The 17,374-nt window shown below is 48.2% G+C and overlaps 1 protein-coding gene across 8 annotated transcripts in view; it reads left to right on the top strand.

Annotated features, from left to right (window-relative positions):
* Positions 1-16,908, top strand: part of OBSL1 (obscurin like cytoskeletal adaptor 1) — a 62,114-nt gene extending 45,206 nt beyond the window's left edge. For 6 of the 8 annotated variants that reach the window (XM_033159830.1, XM_033159887.1, XM_033159867.1 and 3 more), the window contains 11 exons: positions 804-1,070; positions 1,501-1,770; positions 2,732-2,998; positions 3,769-4,035; positions 5,530-5,642; positions 5,903-6,056; positions 8,002-8,163; positions 14,657-14,761; positions 15,439-15,705; positions 15,924-16,193; positions 16,693-16,908. In XM_033159830.1, coding sequence (XP_033015721.1) covers positions 804-1,070; positions 1,501-1,770; positions 2,732-2,998; positions 3,769-4,035; positions 5,530-5,642; positions 5,903-6,056; positions 8,002-8,163; positions 14,657-14,761; positions 15,439-15,705; positions 15,924-16,193; positions 16,693-16,700 — 2,150 coding nt within the window. In that variant the 3' untranslated portion in view covers positions 16,701-16,908. Of the gene's footprint in view, positions 1-803; positions 1,071-1,500; positions 1,771-2,731; positions 2,999-3,768; positions 4,036-5,529; positions 5,643-5,902; positions 6,057-8,001; positions 8,164-14,656; positions 14,762-15,438; positions 15,720-15,923; positions 16,194-16,692 lie in introns of those variants that run through there. The other 2 variants (XM_033159849.1, XM_033159859.1) reach the window with 2 other exon arrangements.
* The last annotated feature ends 466 nt before the right edge of the window (positions 16,909-17,374 follow it).

A 17,374-nucleotide genomic window follows, 5' to 3' on the forward strand; every position in this document is an offset into this window, starting at 1 on the left:
TTAAAGGGATTCTAGGGTGGAGGGCTAGGAAAGCTAGTGCAGGAGACTTTGGTTTGTTAAGCAGAGGAAACAACGCTGGCCTGATGCAGTACACAGGGGTTACTTTCTGGAGATGGCTCTTAAAGCTAAAATCGTGTAGAGTCAAAACACTTTGGGTTCAATGGCGCGTGGGTACTGTATACTGAGGCAACTTCATATATACAGGATTTTTATTTTTTTCTCCAACCCCTGCCCCTACTTTTATGAAAGCAGCTTGTACTTTCTACATAAAAAACTAAAATCACTTCTCTGCCATATTATATTTACACAAGTTTTTCTGTTCCTTGGTTCAGCAAATGGCATTTTTGGCTTGGTGTAGAGCTTGGAACAGCCCAGCCCTCTTGTAGCCAAGACTAGAAAGCAGGGAGTCTAGTTCCCTGTGCTCAGATTCTATGACTGGCATAAATAATGCATGTTTGCATGTGTTCACATAAGTTCCTCATTTATTCAGCAATTTGGAAGAGTTAACAGTGAGTGAAGAGTGCTACTTCAGAAGACTTTCCTTCTGATCTTAGTGAAAGCCGTTCCTCAATCTTTTGGGTTTCTTCAGCAAATTATGTCCTCAAATAGTTATTTGTTTTCATGAAGGTTGGTAATTTAGAAAGAATTGTGGGTCTTGGGCTTCTGCAAAAGATATGAGTTGGTGCGTGATCAAGATTTTCTGCAGATTTCCAGACAACCACCACCACTCACAGTATGTAAGACAGCATGTGTTCTGCCTTGTGCCTTCTCACCTCAGTGGTACTATTCCTTGCCCTCCTCAGAGCTGCCAGTGAAGTTTGTTCGGGGTCTCTCAGATGTGCTGGCACTGCAGGGGGAGACGGTGTTGTTCTGGTGTGAGCTGTGCAAAACCAAAGGCGATGTCCTCTGGCTGAAGGATGGGCAGGAGCTGGAAGCCAATGAACACAAGGAGATCCGAGCAGAGGGGCGGGAACGTTCCTTGACCCTGAGACACGTAGGGCCTGAGGATGCTGGTGAATACTCGTGTGAAAGCAAGGATGACCGCACCCTAGCCATCCTCACAGTGCAGAGTGAGTCCTTTGGGGAAGGGCCTGAGCTCAGTAGTTTTGCATTCAATGTTTTGCATGCCAAATGTCCCACATTCCATCCCCAGCACCTCCAGATAGGACTGTGATGGGGAAAGACACCTTTCAAATTTCTGGAGAGCTGCTGCCAGTTGGTGCAGACAGTTCTGAACGGGATGTACCAATGGTCTGACTCAATATAAGGCTGCTACCTATATTATTTTCCATGGAACAACTTGCTCTGGTTCCAATAACCTGTGTCCATAATCCTACTTACATTTTTATTGTGGGCCACTGAGATGCTATGAGGGCTGGGTGCTGGGGTACCCACACTGGACTGACAAGATACTGTGTATCAATAGGCTTCTGGGGGGGTAGCCATGGGCTCCCTAACACAGGCCTAGCCATCCCTGACTCTCAGCACTTTCTTCCCCAGTCCCTAGATCAGTGGAAATCATTTCCGAGCTCCACAACTTAACTGTGCTGGAGGGGGACGATGCCACCTTCAAGGTTGTGGTGTCTCCAGATGACGTGGCTCTCAAGTGGCAGCACCATGGCCAAGATATAGTGCCCAGTGAGCGGTTCACCACCACCAGGGTTGGGCTGTGCCACACCCTCACCATACAGCAGTGCCGGCTGAGTGATACTGGCATAGTCACTGTCCACGCAGAAGGTCTGGTGAGTTCAGCCAGGCTCAGTGTGCAAGGTAAGAAGAAAGGGGATGCTAGCATGTGGTTTTGGGATGGAACAAAGGAGCATCTAAGTAGCCGGGCGGTGGCACGTATTGGTAGTAAGCAGGAGTAGGGACACCTGTATTTACCCTATCTATCATGTGCCCCAACCTGCTTCTGAATTGTGCATTAAAAAGGTAAAGGTAAAGGGACCCCTGACCATTAGGTCCAGTCGTGTCCGACTCTGGGGTTGCGGAGCTCATCTCGCTCTATAGGCCAAGGGAGCCGGCGTTTGTCCACAGACAGCTTCCGGGTCATGTGGCCAGAATTCTGCTATCTGAATAAAGTAAACAAATTAAGAATGATTGCCCGTCTTTGCTTATTTGGCATGGTATAGTTTGCTTCTTTAGCCCTGCAGGGCTGGCAATAGAAGCTTTGTTGGAAGTTCTGCTAAACCTCACCCTCACCCCTTGTCTTATGAGATTTTGCCTGCTGCTACATAATTGATTTTTTTTTTTATTTATTCCCTGTAGCTCTATAGGTCCTTGCACTTTCAAAAAGCAAAAGCTGAGATTCTTGGGGTGCTGGATTCTGTAGCCAATACCAAATTCTGTTCCCACCAGCATGCCAAACGCACCTGGACCTTGATGGTTAGAATTTGGCACTTACAGATTCATGGTTCTCTCCTGATAGAGAGGCAGGGTGTGTGGCCTGGTAACATGCCGGGATAGGATATGAAACTGTAGTTGACCAGATAGGTAGCCATGTTGGTCTGATGCAGTAGAAATATATAAAAAAATTGTCCAGTAGCACCTTAGAGAACAACTAGGTTTGTTTTTGGTATGAGCTTTTGTGTGCATGCGTGGTATCTGAAGAAGTGTGCATGCATATGAAAGCTCATACCAAGAACAAATTTAGTTGGTCTCTAAGGTGCTACTGGACAATTTTTTTATATAGTTCTACTGTAGTTGACCAATCTTTGACTTCTTCCTGCAGAGGCCCAGGTGATATTTGTACAAACACTGCGTGACTTGATGGCTGAGGAAGGGCAAGACGTCTGCTTGGAAGTGGAGCTGAGCTTGGAGAGTGCGGAAGTGCAATGGATGAAGCAAGGCATCCTTCTGCAGCAGAACACCAAATACTCCATGGAGGCATGTGGGTCTCAGCGGACTCTCACCATCCACAACATTGAGCTTGCAGATCGAGGCACCTACCGCTGTGAGAGCCTGCATGACCGCACCCAAGCCAGGCTGAGTGTCGAACGTAGGTGCCAACCTCTGACTTCTTCCCCATCCTTATTTTGTCTCTTTGATCTTAGCTGTAGGTTATCTGCGACTGCCAGAATTTTAACTGGTGCAGCCAGATAGAATCATAATTCACTGCTGCTGAAGAAGTTACATTGGTTGCCTATTCGTTTCTGAGTCCAATACAAGGAGCTTACCTTTAAATGGCTTCGGACCCAAATATCTGAAGGAGCATCCCTCCCCCTACCAAACTGCCATACCATAAGATCTTCAGAAGAGGCTCCTCTGCATGTACCTCTGTTGGAGGAGGTTTGTTTTGTGTCTGCAGACACAAAACTCTACATAACTGAAAACAGGCATTTTCAGCTCTTGCCCCTGTTCTGTGAAATGTCCTTACCTTTGCCATATGTGAAGCAGCAACCATCAGTTGCTTAGGATGACTTGTAAGGACTTACCTTTTGGCCCAGGCATCCCTAAAACTCAAAAGATTGGAGCCCACCTTGTGTATGAATCCCCTGAATCTGTTTTATATGTTTTTAAAATACCGTTTTATTGATTTTAGGCTGTAGTTGTGTTTTAATGGATTTTTAAAATATTGTATGTAGTATGCACCACTTAGGTTTTTTTTTTTTTTTTAATTAAGCAGTTTAGAAATGCATTTGAATTAATACAATAAATCAATAACATTCCTAGCCAGCTGCCATTATTCTTGGGGAGCAGGCTACTTTCTTGACAAAACCAAAATGGAACTTGCACTAATCTCTTAACTTTCTTTCCCCACTACTTCAGCCCGGAGGGTGATGGTGAGGAAACCTCTGTTGGATGTGGAGACTTTTGAAAAGGAGACTGTGACGTTTGAGCTGGAGCTCTCCCATGCCAATGTGGCCGGGGTCTGGACACGCGATGGCATCCGTGTGAAGCCAAGTTCCACCTGCCGAGTGAGCGCCACAGGCTTTGTGCACAGCCTGACACTGCTGGGACTCACGCTGGACGACTCAGGGACCGTGGCCTTCACTGCTGACACTGTGCGAAGTAGTGCCCGCCTTACTGTCCAAGGTACTGGGGCAAGGCAGTTCATGCGCAAAGGGCAGAATTGTCTTGTGCTAGATGAGCCCCACTTAATACATTCAGCAGGGATGGGCAGTCAAGGGGAAGCAGTGGGAAGGAGATGCGAAAGGGGATAGTGCCTGGAATGGCTCTGAAGTGAGGAAAGCCCTGTGCATGCCCCTTCCTTCCTTCCTTCCTTCCCATGTGCAACTGTCTAGGGTTGGAACTGCAGTAATGATGCTTCCTGCTGCCCAGTTGGGCCCCTGGGTCTGGGCTCTTCAGTAGCTGAGCAAACCAGAAACAAAATGCATCCAATGCCACTGTCCTCAGCACCAACACAGAAGTGCCAGCTCACATAGAATGCTGTGTTTCATATTCTCTTCAGCAAGTAGCAAATGCATTCTTTGGGCTGCAGCTCTCCCCACCCCCGGGGCACATCCACTGTGTTTTAGGAGATGCGCATCTCTCCCCTTCACATGCATTGACCACAACAAGCACTAGTTCAGGGATGGGGCATCATTTCCATTCAGCCATGTGCATTCTGTTGTGGGTAGCCTTCTTGGGGTGGTGGTCACATGCCAGTGGTGGGTGGAGCCAGGGAAAAAGATGGGCAGAGCAGTTAATGTTAATTGTGCCTCTGCATAATGGGCCAGTTTCTGTACATACTCACGCATCCCTTTCTATCCTCCATCCAGGCAAGCAAAATGTATTATCAAAGTTCTCAAGGGCACATGCCAGCCAAGCAAGAACATTCAAGGAAGGTGCCAAGCAGGGCCTGTGAGAGATGTGGCGGGGCTGTGTGTGTGGCCTGGAGAGAGTCTCAAGGGCCTGAGATTCCCCATCCCTGCACTAGTCCTACAAGACACTCAACCTGTCACTGCTTTGAGCTGCTTTACACTCAATACAGCACTAGCAGTTACACTAAACTTCTCAGTTGATGGAATTTGCTGGCACAATATGTGGTGATTACTACTAGCTTAGACAGCATTAAAATGGCAAGCTCACCTGGGGTGAGGCTTTCAGTGGCTTCTAGTCATGATGGCGGTGTACTGCCTCCAGTATTGGAGGCACCTTGCCTCTGAATATCCGTTGCTGGGAATGGCAGCAGGAGAAGATGGTTGCCCTCATGTCCTGCTTGTGGGCTTCCCAGAGGCATCTGGTTGGTCAGTGTGGGAGGTGGGGTGCTGGCAAGATAAGCCTTTGCCATCTGATCCAGCAGGTCTCTTCTTACATGTTCCTATGGAGCAATGTCCAAAGCTCCTTATTTCTGCAGGGCAGTGTCAAGTGTGAAGCACCTAACCGTGGGGTCAGGTTGGGAGTGGTGAAGGCAAGAGGTAAGGAAGCTGGGTGAGTGTGTGCCTTCCACACTGAACTTGGGTAAGGGCTGCAGGGAGTGCCCTGGCTTGACTAAGCAGAGCATTATGCTGTCTCAATGATCTTTTCCGTCTCCAAGTCGATGCATCTTTGTGCCACCTGCACCCGCCTTTGTCTCTGTCCCTGCAGAGCCACCAGTTACTATGCTGCGCTTTCCCCAGGATATGGGCATCCCTGACACAGGCTCAGCCACCTTTGAGTGTGAGCTGTCCCGGCCCCTGGCTGAGGTGAAATGGTACAAGGTGAGGGTGCTATCTCTAGCATTGCCCCCTCCTTTAACTCTCCTGGAGCTCCCTGGAGCTCCCAAGAACAGTGGCTTTCCTTCTGAAGAGTGTGGCTTGTGGCAGGGTGAGCCGGTGCTTCTGCAATGCCCACATCTCCCCACTGTGCCCTTAGCGAACCTGAGAGCAGCACCCCATCCCCTGCTCTCTGGCATTCTCCTTCTCGCTGCCTTGCTCAGCCCTTAACCAGCCTCTCTTTTCTGTGTCCCTGGCTGCTGTAGGATGGGGAGGAGATCCAGACAGGGCAAAACTGCCGCATGTATTCAGTGGGACGGCGGCGCCTCCTACAGCTCAGCCACTGTGGCCTTGAAGACGCGGGCGAGTACACATGCGATGCTGGTGACTGCCGTGCCTCTGCCAAACTGAGGGTCTTTGGTATGAATGGCCTGGGGTGCATATGGGATCAGAGGTCGAGGAAGAGGGTTGGGCTATACAAAGCGCCCTCTAACTCCACATTCTCTGCGTGGGGGGTTGTCTGCTGTTCCCTTTTGCCATATGCTGTAGACTCACCCCCCTGCAGTGTCTTCCTGGCAGCTGCCTCTCTTGCGCCTTGGAGGTAGACTTGGGATCGGCTACACCGTGGTGACTCAGAGTCTTGTTCCTGTACAGCTTGTACAGGAAGCTGAGCTTAAGGATAAACATTCAGTGCTGGGTTTGAAGGGAAATCTTTCTAACTTACAGTAGCATTCAGCAATGAAAGAGCATACCCAGGAGAGGAATCTTACTTCCTTAAAAGCTTTCAAGAAAACATTTGACAGCCTCCTGTCAAGGTTGCTTTAAAAGCATAGGATATCCCTTCTTAGGACTGGGGACTGGGCTGGAAGTGGAATGACTCGTTGGGTGATGATGTCTTCCAGCTCTGCGGTAGAAAGCAAGCTGTGCAGGAAAGTCTGGAGGGGATTAGTGGGGAGGATGGGATTCTAGCTTCTCAAGTTGTAATCTGAGCAGGGTTCAGCTTTGAGAGCTGTTTTAATGTCAGGATATCTCTTGAAATTCAAAACGCCATAATAATGATAGAGATGTCTCTGGGCAAGCACAGAGTGCTCTCCTTCATCCCTGAGAAAGGACAGTCAGCTTTCTCATGCACAACTGGAATGAGGAAGCCGGACACACACCCACACCCACACACACCTAATTCAGACAGTATAATTTCCAGGCATACCTTACCCTTGACTGACCAGTTAAGTACTGCAGCTCCTGCCAGAAAAGGTAATGACTGGGGTTACATAGACTTACATTGATTTTAAAAACCATTCTCTCACAGACCCCAGGAACCGTAGTTCTATGATGGGAAAGGTGAATTTCAATCCACCTCACAAAACTACAGTTCCCAGGATTCTTTGGAGGAAATAATGAACATTATGAACATTAAACTGATGTAAAACCAGTTTGTCTGGAGTGTAAATATCCCTTAGGAGACTAGGAAACCCTGGAGTATCTTAAGCTTCTTAGGCACTTGTAAGCTCTTTGATCCAAGTAGAGGAAGACAGAGGAAGTGAATACTAATGGTGAATTCTTTAAGTCAGAACATGAGGAACATCTGGTCCATTAGGCCTGTTGGGGTCCTAATTGGGCTTGTGAGGCTGTTTTCCCCCAGCCGTGGCTAGCTGTCCCACACTAGATATTAGATGACGGTAGGTAAAGATGAAGCTGCAAAAGAACAACTGGGGACCTTGAAGCACATTTCTAATTGTTCCTCTACAAGTGGGGCTTGCATATGGAATTTTTAAAAATTTGGTCCTACATGCAAGCCCTTATGGGATTTGTGCCACTTGGGAGTTCCCAAATTGGATTGGCTCAGTTGTTGCAGGCAGGTCTCCCTGGGGAGTGCATTCCATATTCAGGGAGCCACCACTGAAAAGACCCTTTCTCCTGCAGCCTTTCTCTGTGCTTTGACTGGAGGGGGCACTAAGAGGAGGGCCTCCAAAAATGACCTAAGGCAGGTATATCCAAGGGTAGATGTTCAGGAGGGCAGCACTAAATGGAAAATCCCTGATCAGAGGCTGCTGTTGAAGGCATTTGACCAACCATTGTGGGGAGCAAGCTGCTGGACTAGGGAGGCACTCTGTCTAATCCAGCTCTTTTTTATAGTCTGACAGAATGTATTTACTGATTCTCATCAAATTATCCAATTCATGGAAAAGGAAGTTTGGTTGGATGAGATCAGTCTTTCTGGGCCAGTAATAACCAGAAGGAGTCTTACGGTCAGGGGTGGAAACAGGTCAGATGCAGTATTCTCTGTGGACCCCTGTAAGCCCATATGACACCCAGTAGGAGGCACTCCTCAGCCCCAACTTCATGGCTTTCTCCCCCTCTGTAGAACGCCAGGTTCAGATTGTGCGGGAGCTGGAGGATGTGCGTGTGCGAGAGAACGAGAATGCTGTCTTCATGTGTGAGGTGTCACTCGAGGAGGTGAAAGGCGAATGGTTCCGGGATGGGGAGAGAATCAAAGTCAGCAGCATTGTGAAAATACGTCAGGAAGGTAAGTTGAACCCCTTCTGTCTTGTGGTGGTGCTGGGATGTGACCCCCTCTAACTTTGGGTCGAGGCAAGCAAGAATTGCAGCTGCTCAGGGACAACTGATGACTAGTCAAATTGTGAGACAATGGCTGCATTCGGACTTCATGATAAACCATAGTTTATTGTCAAAACAAAATCGAAAATTCTTTCTAGTAGCACCTTAGAGACCAACTGAGTTTGTTCCTGGTATGAGCTTTCGTGTGCATGCACACTTCTTCAGATACACTGAAACAGAAGTCACCAGATCCTTAAATATAGTGGGGGAGTGGGGAGGGGTATTACTCAGAAGGGTGGTGGGAATGGGTGATAGGCTGATAAGTGTGGAAAACCTGTTGACGACTCTAAACGGCTGCAATTAGTCTTGCAGGGAAAGGCAAGGGGTGAGATGGCTAAAGATGGCTTTGTTATGTATAATGAGATAAGAATCCAATGTCTTTGTTCAAACCAGCTTTCTCCATGGTTTTAAGTTTGGTGATGAGTTGCAATTCAGCCACTTCTCTTTCCAGTCTATTTCTGAAATTTCTTTGTATTAAGACAGCTACTTTGAGATCTTTTATAGAATGTCCTGGGAGATTGAAGTGTTCTCCTACTGGTTTCTCTGTCTTGTGATTCCTGATATCAGATTTATGTCCATTTATCCTTTGGCGTAGGGTTTGGCCTGTTTGTGCATGGATGCACATGCACACATGCTTCTAGCCACTAGGTATCTGTCCTCAGGTCTGTGCCGTGTGGAGCAGTTGCAGCAACAGTGGGACACCCCCCCTGCCCAGCTTATGTACCCTCATCTGATGGGGTGTGTGTGAGCAGCCTGAGGCTTCTACACAGAAGCTGCCGCTGCTGTTCCCTCTTCAAGCCTCTCCTGGTTCTAGGAGGCAGCAGAGCAGGGGATGGTGGGGATTCAGCTGGCCCCTACCTTGCTTGAACAGACTCTTCCTCCAACATGTCCTGCGTGCCCATCTCTATTCCTTCCCCCCCCCCCTGTCCTTGGTCCTGCTTCGCGGCCAGCGCCAAACCTCATAAATCTCTGGTCTCCTCTCCTGGATTAATCCCTGGGCCTCCTGCCTCCACCACACACTCACCAGAGCCCTGCCAGTCCCTGACATAAACTTACCTCATGCCGAGCCTGTACATACTGAACATAGTTGCTCTGCTGTTGGACCAGTCACTGAATCCTACATGCACTCTGCCAGAGAAGTGTAGGGGGAAATACTAAAGAAGGAAATAGAAAACCAGTGGGAGAACAACAGGCATGTTGCCAGCATTGCTGGAAACACTAGCACAATATACCAGTCAGGGACTGTGCCTGCAATGACATCCACTGTTCATCTGGACACAAAGGAGCCAAAGGACTCATGGTGATCCAGGCATACCCCTGGTCCACCTCCTGCATCACCACACCCAGCCATGCCAGAGCATCCTTCCATGGGCTCACTCTAGAGGACAAAAGTTTGGGAACCTGAAGGGATTTTGAGCCCCAGCAAGGGGAAGGGAGCAACATATCCCCACTCAGCTTTAGCATGCCTGGTTTTAAAAGCAAATCTAATGTACGGTCTATAACAACCGAGTAGTATACAGTGGTACCCCGCTAGACGAATGCTTCGCTAGACGAAAAACTCGCTAGACGAAAGCATTCGTCTAGCGGGAGGCTGCCCCGCTAGACGAAAAAGTCTATGGGGCTGCCTCGCAAGACGAAAAAATTTCGTCTTTTTTTTTTTCGTTTTTGCGGAGCGCGGCTCCCATTGCCGCTCCGCAAGACGAAAACCCCGCTAGACGAAAATTTTCGCGGGACGAATTATTTTCGTCTAGCGGGGCACCACTGTATCCAGATTGCATCTGTATTTTACCTAATGCAGGCATACGACCACGTAAAAGAGTCTAACTAAATTAATATGATGATTCCTCACAACAGAACATGGCTGAAAAGTCTGTTTCAATTATGCCCCTGTGAATAATTGACAGCTTCTAATTCCTTGGCGGAAAGTTCTTTGTCAAATTCCAGCTTGAATTACTGCTAAGCACTAGTCTTTGCAAGATAGTTATATCAGGTACACTTCTTCAAGCTCACTGTGTCATCTTGTCACCAACTCTGCTTCTATAAGACATATGAGCTGTCAGTATTCACTCCACAAGCACATATGGATGCATATTTGTATTAGGAAATACACTGATACCATTTGGATTGCACTGCTTTGGTCTCTTGTTTGTTGCATAGATTATTCCTGGGAGACACTTATGGCCAGATTCAACTAAACAGCTGTGCCAGCAGGAGCCAAGCCAATGAGTCCCACTAGTGCCATGAGGTTTCCTCTCCACCCCCTGCTGACCCCCACCCCAAACTGGCAGAGCAGGAGGCAGGGAGGGAAGCTTATTCTGTCTGGCAAGCAGCAATGCTTGCACTGATGGAACAATTGTATTAGCACAACATTGAGTTCCACCCATAGAATGTATATTTTTATCAGTTTAAAACAAAATATATCAGAGAGGGAGTTCCTCACGCTCAAACCCAGACATCAAAGGACAACTTCCTAACCATGACACAGCAATTGGACATGTCATGCAGCACTTTCATTCCCCCAGACCTCACACCCGTTCCTAGGTACCACGAGTGCAAGAGCTGCAGGAGGAGCCCTAGCTAGGTGGAAAAGCTCATGTTTAACAGGTTGGAGATTCCTGGTTCAAATTCAGGGGGTGACCCCCAAAACTAAACAGGAGCAGGGAGGACACTCGCACATGCAGACATACCTGGGACCAATCAACAGGAGTATGGCATTGGCAAATAGAATGGCTCCTGCAAGGGACAACCAGACATTTTGGTCCATCTCTGTTGGCATCCCACATGACCATTCTTCCCCCATGTTGCCTGATAGGCCAGCCGTGCCTGGTAGCACCCCAACAGGACTTGTAGCCCCACTCCATTTCCTCCTCATCCCTACTTCTCCTCATGAATCCCCCCTCCTGCCTTCCTCCAACTGGCTGCCTCACACATCCTGACAGCAATACCCACCCCACCTGTGTACCCAGAGGCATCTGCCGCCTCAGTCGAGGGCATGTGAGTGAGCCCCTCTGCTTTAGATGCCCATTCTGAGACCAGCTGCAGCCAGAGCAAATGAGGGTATGGGAAAAGGGTCTCAACCCCCTGCACCCTAGCAACAAAGACACAACTCAAGTGGCAATGGCAAAGCATGCATTGCCCAGCATGCTAGATGTAGTGGGTCATGAAAGGCATGGAAAGGGAACTTTTGGCTCTCCACATGTCCTTGGACTACAATTCCCACCATCCCTGACCACTGGCTTTGAGGTCTGGGGCTAAAGGGGAGTTAAGAATCCAACAGTGTCTAGAAGGCCACAGAGGTCTCTGGCCTAACTGAATGGGATTGTCACCCCAGCAGGGCACATTGGCCTGACAGACAGCAAGGCAGTGGCTGCAGTATCTTTATGGCTTTAGCTTCACATGCAGGGTTAGAGGAAACTCCTGGAAAAAGTAGGATTTTGACCCCACAGAGGAAACGTCAGGCACATCCGTCCTGGTCTTTTTGCTGGTCCCCCTCAGAGGCAGAGGTAGGGGAGTGCAACTGGTTTGCCCACACTGGGTGCTGAGCCAAGAGGGCACTACAGGGAGCGCTGCAACAATGACAAACAACGGAAAGTGAGAGGTGGAAGGGTGCTGAATGTTCGGGTCACACAGGGCGCTGGTGAAATTTAAAGCCCAAAGCCACTGTTCCCCTTCTAGGCTTTATAGAATAGGGTGTGGGAAAGATCCTTTAGCAATAGGAAAACAGCCCACCAAGGGTAAAGGGTGGCCCAAGAAGACAGCAATGACTGGAGGACGTACTCTCAGGGTCTCCATGTGTTTGCTTGTGAGGAGTTAAGAGAGTGGTGCCACTTGAGTGCCCAGGCAGTGATCATGCCTCAGCCTCCCCACCACTGGAGGAGAGAAAGAGAACGTCCTGACTATAAGCAGACTCACTCCCTTCCCCTTTGGGGGTAGCAGTGGAACTCTGTGTACAGTGACAGCTTGTTCCGCTTCATGTATCTGTGCTGCCTTCTGAAAGCAGAGTCCTTAATTTGCCCCAGTTGGCAAGAAGGATGTGGCCAGATACCAGAGCCTGAATTGAGTCCAGGAAATGTATTTGAAGTGCATCAGCAGAATGCGTTTCAGTTTATAAAATATGTAAGCATAAAGAATATTAAAGAGAAATTAAAAGCACATAATATATTAATGAACTTTGAGAAGGAAAGGATAATATAAAGAACATACAATACAATAAAATTCAATGATCACATGAAAAAAAATAGGATATGAATATGCAATCTGAAGCCCCCAAGTGAAATAAATGTTCTATGTTGTGTTGGGATTAATAAAAATTTACCTTTTAAATTTAGCTCTACTTAGACAGAAGAAAAATATCAAAAAAAATCTGATGGAACAACTATGGCAAACAAAAATTGAGGCATGTAAAACTTAAATCAACTCTACTTTGATTTGTCACCTAAAACTCCCATCAGACCAGTTCAAGCTAATGCTGTTACCTAGTACTTATGATCTACATATTAAGAAAAGAGAAAAGAGAAATGAAAGTATATATCCAAGCAGGTCCTCAAAGGAACAAGTTACTGTGGGCTTAGGGGAGATTTGGAAGATGGGTCCAATTGGTAGGATTCAGAAGAATCCAAGTGGAGGGGAAAGACTGAGAAACAAAATTGTGACATTTAACCCTCACCAGCAAACAAGCAAAAATTAAATAAGAAAACTGTATATATAAAAACTGCTAAGAATTAAAATATGCTCAGGATTGCTTGTGAGCCAGAGATCCAGACCCAAAGGTCTAGTTTAGGGGAATATTATTATTATATTTCTTCAAAACCAAAGAAGGGACAGTTTCAAAGTAAGAAATCCTTTCTTCTCTCAAAGAGAAGGTGAAAAGATAAACTGGGTTCCCAAGGCCCCAGAGTAAGCAAAGTCATATTAGCAAACTGGTGCTAAGCTAAACATAAATTGAAATGAAATGAAATGAAGTATAACCAAATAAAATAAAGCAAAGAAGTGAGCTGTAGCACTAAGCACAATCTCTCTTTGATCCACCATTGACACCCCAAATGTTCTGCCTTTTGATTTATTGTTTGTTGTCACCTCACTTTTTCCTCACAAAAAAAAAAAATCTCTTCTGTATTCGTAACTGGCAGGTCACGGGGCAGACATCTGCAGAAACAGTTTACCATTGTTTTATGGGACTGATGTATTCTCAATCCTTATCGGGGTGCAGGGAGAATCGTGAAGGTCGTCTAGCGCTGCTAGCCAAATTGGAGTAACAAATCTTCGTATCTTCTCTGCACTGGCGTACTGTCTTAGCTTGACTAAGGCCTTGTCAGCATTTTTGCTCCCCACAGTGCAGAGTCCAGGCAGCGAGAGGCATTTTTGCCATCCATACAGACCTTCCCGTCTGCTTAATACCATGAGCCAGTTTCTTGACTGAAGTTTACTTCCTTTCCACTCCATAGCTATCTGCAGGCAATCACCTTCCCCATGCATGCAGATTCCCTTCCGGAATGAGCTACGTAATAAGATCCACCAAGGAAAAAGTGCTCAGGAGTGTTTGATCAGTGTTTGCAATGGTTAGAGTGGATTGCCTGGCCTTTGCCAACAGAGTGTTACCTAAATATGGGAGTGAGTGCCTCCACCTGTGTGGAAGACACTGCTCCCTCCTCTGGAGGAAAAGGGTGTCAGAACTGGACAGTTCAGACATAACAAGTGACAAAGGACATGGGTGGGGCAGAATTGAAGACCCTATCAGAGTGTTTCCTATCCCCAAAGTTCCTTCTGAGAAGCTCTAATTGTGTATGACATGAGGCTAGAAAAAGACAGATCTAGCCTATATATCCTATCATTTGAGCTGTTTTCTGCCTGCATGAAATTTATATACTGGTGGTGGTGGGATGGGGCTGCAGGCTTACATTGTATCCTATGTACTGCCACACCAATATGGGTGGGGCAGGAGGTGTGTGGGGCTGGGCAGCTGTTCCCCTCCCTTGTCACACTGAAGTCCATGGAAAGGAAATTCCTTACAGCCTGAGACTAACGTGAAGTTGTGCAAGGGTGTTAGCCTGGCTGTGGTAGGAGTACAGTGGAACCTCAGTTTTTGAATGTAATCCGTTCCGGAAGTCCATTCGTCTTCCAAAACGTTCGGAAACCAAGGATCAAAGGGCTGTCAGCAAGTTCAATGGGGAAAATTGAGAAACACGCCTTGGAAGCTTCCACCACTTTCTAAAGCCCATCAGCCTGCAGATCTTGAGTATAGGATCATGCACAGAGTTACCTGAATAAGCAGCACAGCTGATATGTGCAGCATCTGTAGTTCCAGTTACCACCATTGCAACATACACCTGTCCTCCCTGGGGCTGGCAGCAGAAACCCTCCTGCCTCCTTAAAAATGTTGGCAATCTTCATGTTTTTGACAGGAACCCGGCACTTTCTGCTCCTGTGCTGTGTCCGTCCTGAGGATTCAGGCCAGGTCCGCTTTGTGGCAAAGGCAGCTGCTTCTGAAGCCCGCCTGGAAGTGGAGGGTAAGGAAGCTGCTTCACCATTGGCCCTCAGCCATCATGTAAGAATGGATCACAATGATAGGCAAACATGGATTGATGTGATTGACCATTGCAGGAGAAGTGTGTGGCCACCCAATGCACGTTATGGATTCACACAGTGTTTTGATAAATGGAGGTCTCTGTTACTCTGGGTCACTGGCTCTATTATATAGAGAGATTTCCATTACACAAGGTTATGAGCATAATCTCAACCTGACCAACCATAAGATACTTTCTGCCACATCTTCTACATTTTTCAGCCTATATACTCTGCAACATAAATGGAATAAAGAACTCTAAATATAGGCAGGTGGGAAGAATGAGCTGGGATTAGGAGGTGTGGTAGGAAAGTGTTTGTGTGTGTGTGTGTGTGTGTGTGTGTGTGTGGTGTGGGGAGTCTGGGTAAGCAGGCCTGTATCTGGGAAGATCTATGAATGGATGCATGTATGAGTTGGTATCAACTTAAGGGAACACACAACTTGTGTGTTGATGAATGGTAGGCAGGTTGCTGGCATGTATCGTATCTAGCAAAAAAGGTCGGTGCCTGTGTGGGGTTTGAGGCTCCATCCCTAGCCAGCTTGAGCCTCTTTGGAGGTTGCCTTTGATCCAACCATCTCTGGAGGGACTGGAACTTGTGCATGTGTCTGCTGCTTCCATAGCGCTGCCCATCCGCATTGTGAAGCCGCTGAGGGACAAGACTGTGCTCGCACGGCACAAAGCCACGCTGGAATGCACAGTGTCTCAGTCTCGTGGCCGAGTGCGCTGGTTCCGTGGGGACACAGAGATCTTTGCTGGCGACAAGTACGAAATCTGCAACTTGGACTGCTACCGAACCCTCGTTATCCACAGCGTTGAGCCTGCAGATGAGGGCCTGTATACCTGCGATGCACTGGACGACCGCTCCACGGCCCGTCTGCTGGTGGAAGGTCAGGGGGAACATGCAAGTACCATGAAGAACTACAGAGGGGTGGAGATGGGTGGGCCCAGAGGGGAGTTCGCAAACAATGCTGTGGATTTGGCATGAAGTTGTCTGCCAGCCAGGGGTAGAGGGGATAGTGATGAAGAGCAGGCAGAGCCACTGTAGGGGGACAGGCAGGCTGCTGTGTGTCACATGGGAAACTGGTGCTGTTCTCTGCCCCTGCAGCTGAAGGGATCCAGGTGGTGCGAGCATTGCGGAACGTAGATGTGGTGGCTCCCGCAGAGGCTCGGTTTGAGTGCGAAATCTCTGCTCCCCCGGCATGCAGCCCGCAGTGGAGTCTCAATGGAGAAGACTTGCAGCCCAGCTCACAAGTGCACATGGAGAGCATGGGGCATATCCACAGGCTGAGGCTCTGCCAGACAACCCCTGGCATGAGTGGGATGGTGAAAGTTACTATTGGCAATGCCCGTTCTAAAGCCCACCTCACGGTCCGAGGTACGTGTGCCTGGCAGCAGAGTGGGTTGGTGGCAGGGAAGAAATTGAAGAGGGTATGTGTGTTTGTGTGTTCCAGGACATAAAAATGCAAGCCATTTTCTATCCTAAAATGGCAGGATGGTGAACACTTGTCCTGTAGAAAGAACCATGGGAGAACAAGACCAGCCCTTCTGCATTGTCTTGAGCGCTGCTGTAGACCTAGCTGGGTCACAACAAGACAGTGAGATGACACATTGGTGCTGGGTGACAAAATGAAGAAGGGAAAGCTGGACAGTGTGCTTGGGTTCAACAAGAGGCTGTGTACACAATGGGTAGCCAGTGTGGTGCCCCCAGTTGCTGTTGGGACTCCCATCTCCCATCAGCCCTCATCACTGGCCCCGTTGGCTGGGACTGAGCACCTGGAGGGTCACAGGTCCCCTATCCCTGGTCTAAGCAGTATCACTGAGGGAAGGAGAGGTGGTTGATAGCATTTCTCTCTAATGCCTTATTCTCTCCACAGAGCGCTAGCATCAGGGAGACCCTGTGAGCAAAAGAGCCACGTGTGGGCATGGAAAGCCCTGGGGCTACCAGGGGAAGGTGGAGACAGCATGTTTGACACTTGCATGGACAGCCTGAAGAATGGACACACACACAGAGAGAATTCCTCTTCCTGTCTCCCTCTTCTGCATGACAAGGGAAGCAAGATCTGCTTTTATTAAATGCTCTCGATTCTTGATTTGTTTATTATTGTTGTTATGCTGGTGCTATTTGATAGGTGAGATGGCTTTTCTGGGCGGGATGTCACATCAGTTGCCTAGACAAGCAGGAGGCTGGTGAGGTGCTGGAGCTGTGCCACCTGTGCCTAAGCACACCCTTCAGCACACTCCAGTGTAAGGCTTTTTAAACTGCAGGGACAGCTCCCCTGCAGTGTCTAGAAAACACAGGCGAGTAGGTGGGTGTGTTGCTGTGACAGGCAACTGCTGTTTCCTTCTTCTCTCAATGCCCAATTGCAGAAGAGAGGCTGAGGCAGCACCCAGCTTCACGAAAGAGGTGGGAAGAGCCCCATGCCAGGGCGAAATACACTGGGCAGCATAGATAGGTGTGTGCATATGTATCTCTAAGCCCCACCCCTCTGGGAAAACCTGAAGTCCAAGAAGAGGAAGGAATGGCCATGGGCTGTGAAGAGAGCCCACAGATCGGGG

This window comes from Lacerta agilis, chromosome 1 (genome assembly GCF_009819535.1).
Source record: "Lacerta agilis isolate rLacAgi1 chromosome 1, rLacAgi1.pri, whole genome shotgun sequence".
Taxonomy (NCBI): Eukaryota; Metazoa; Chordata; class Lepidosauria; order Squamata; family Lacertidae; genus Lacerta; species Lacerta agilis.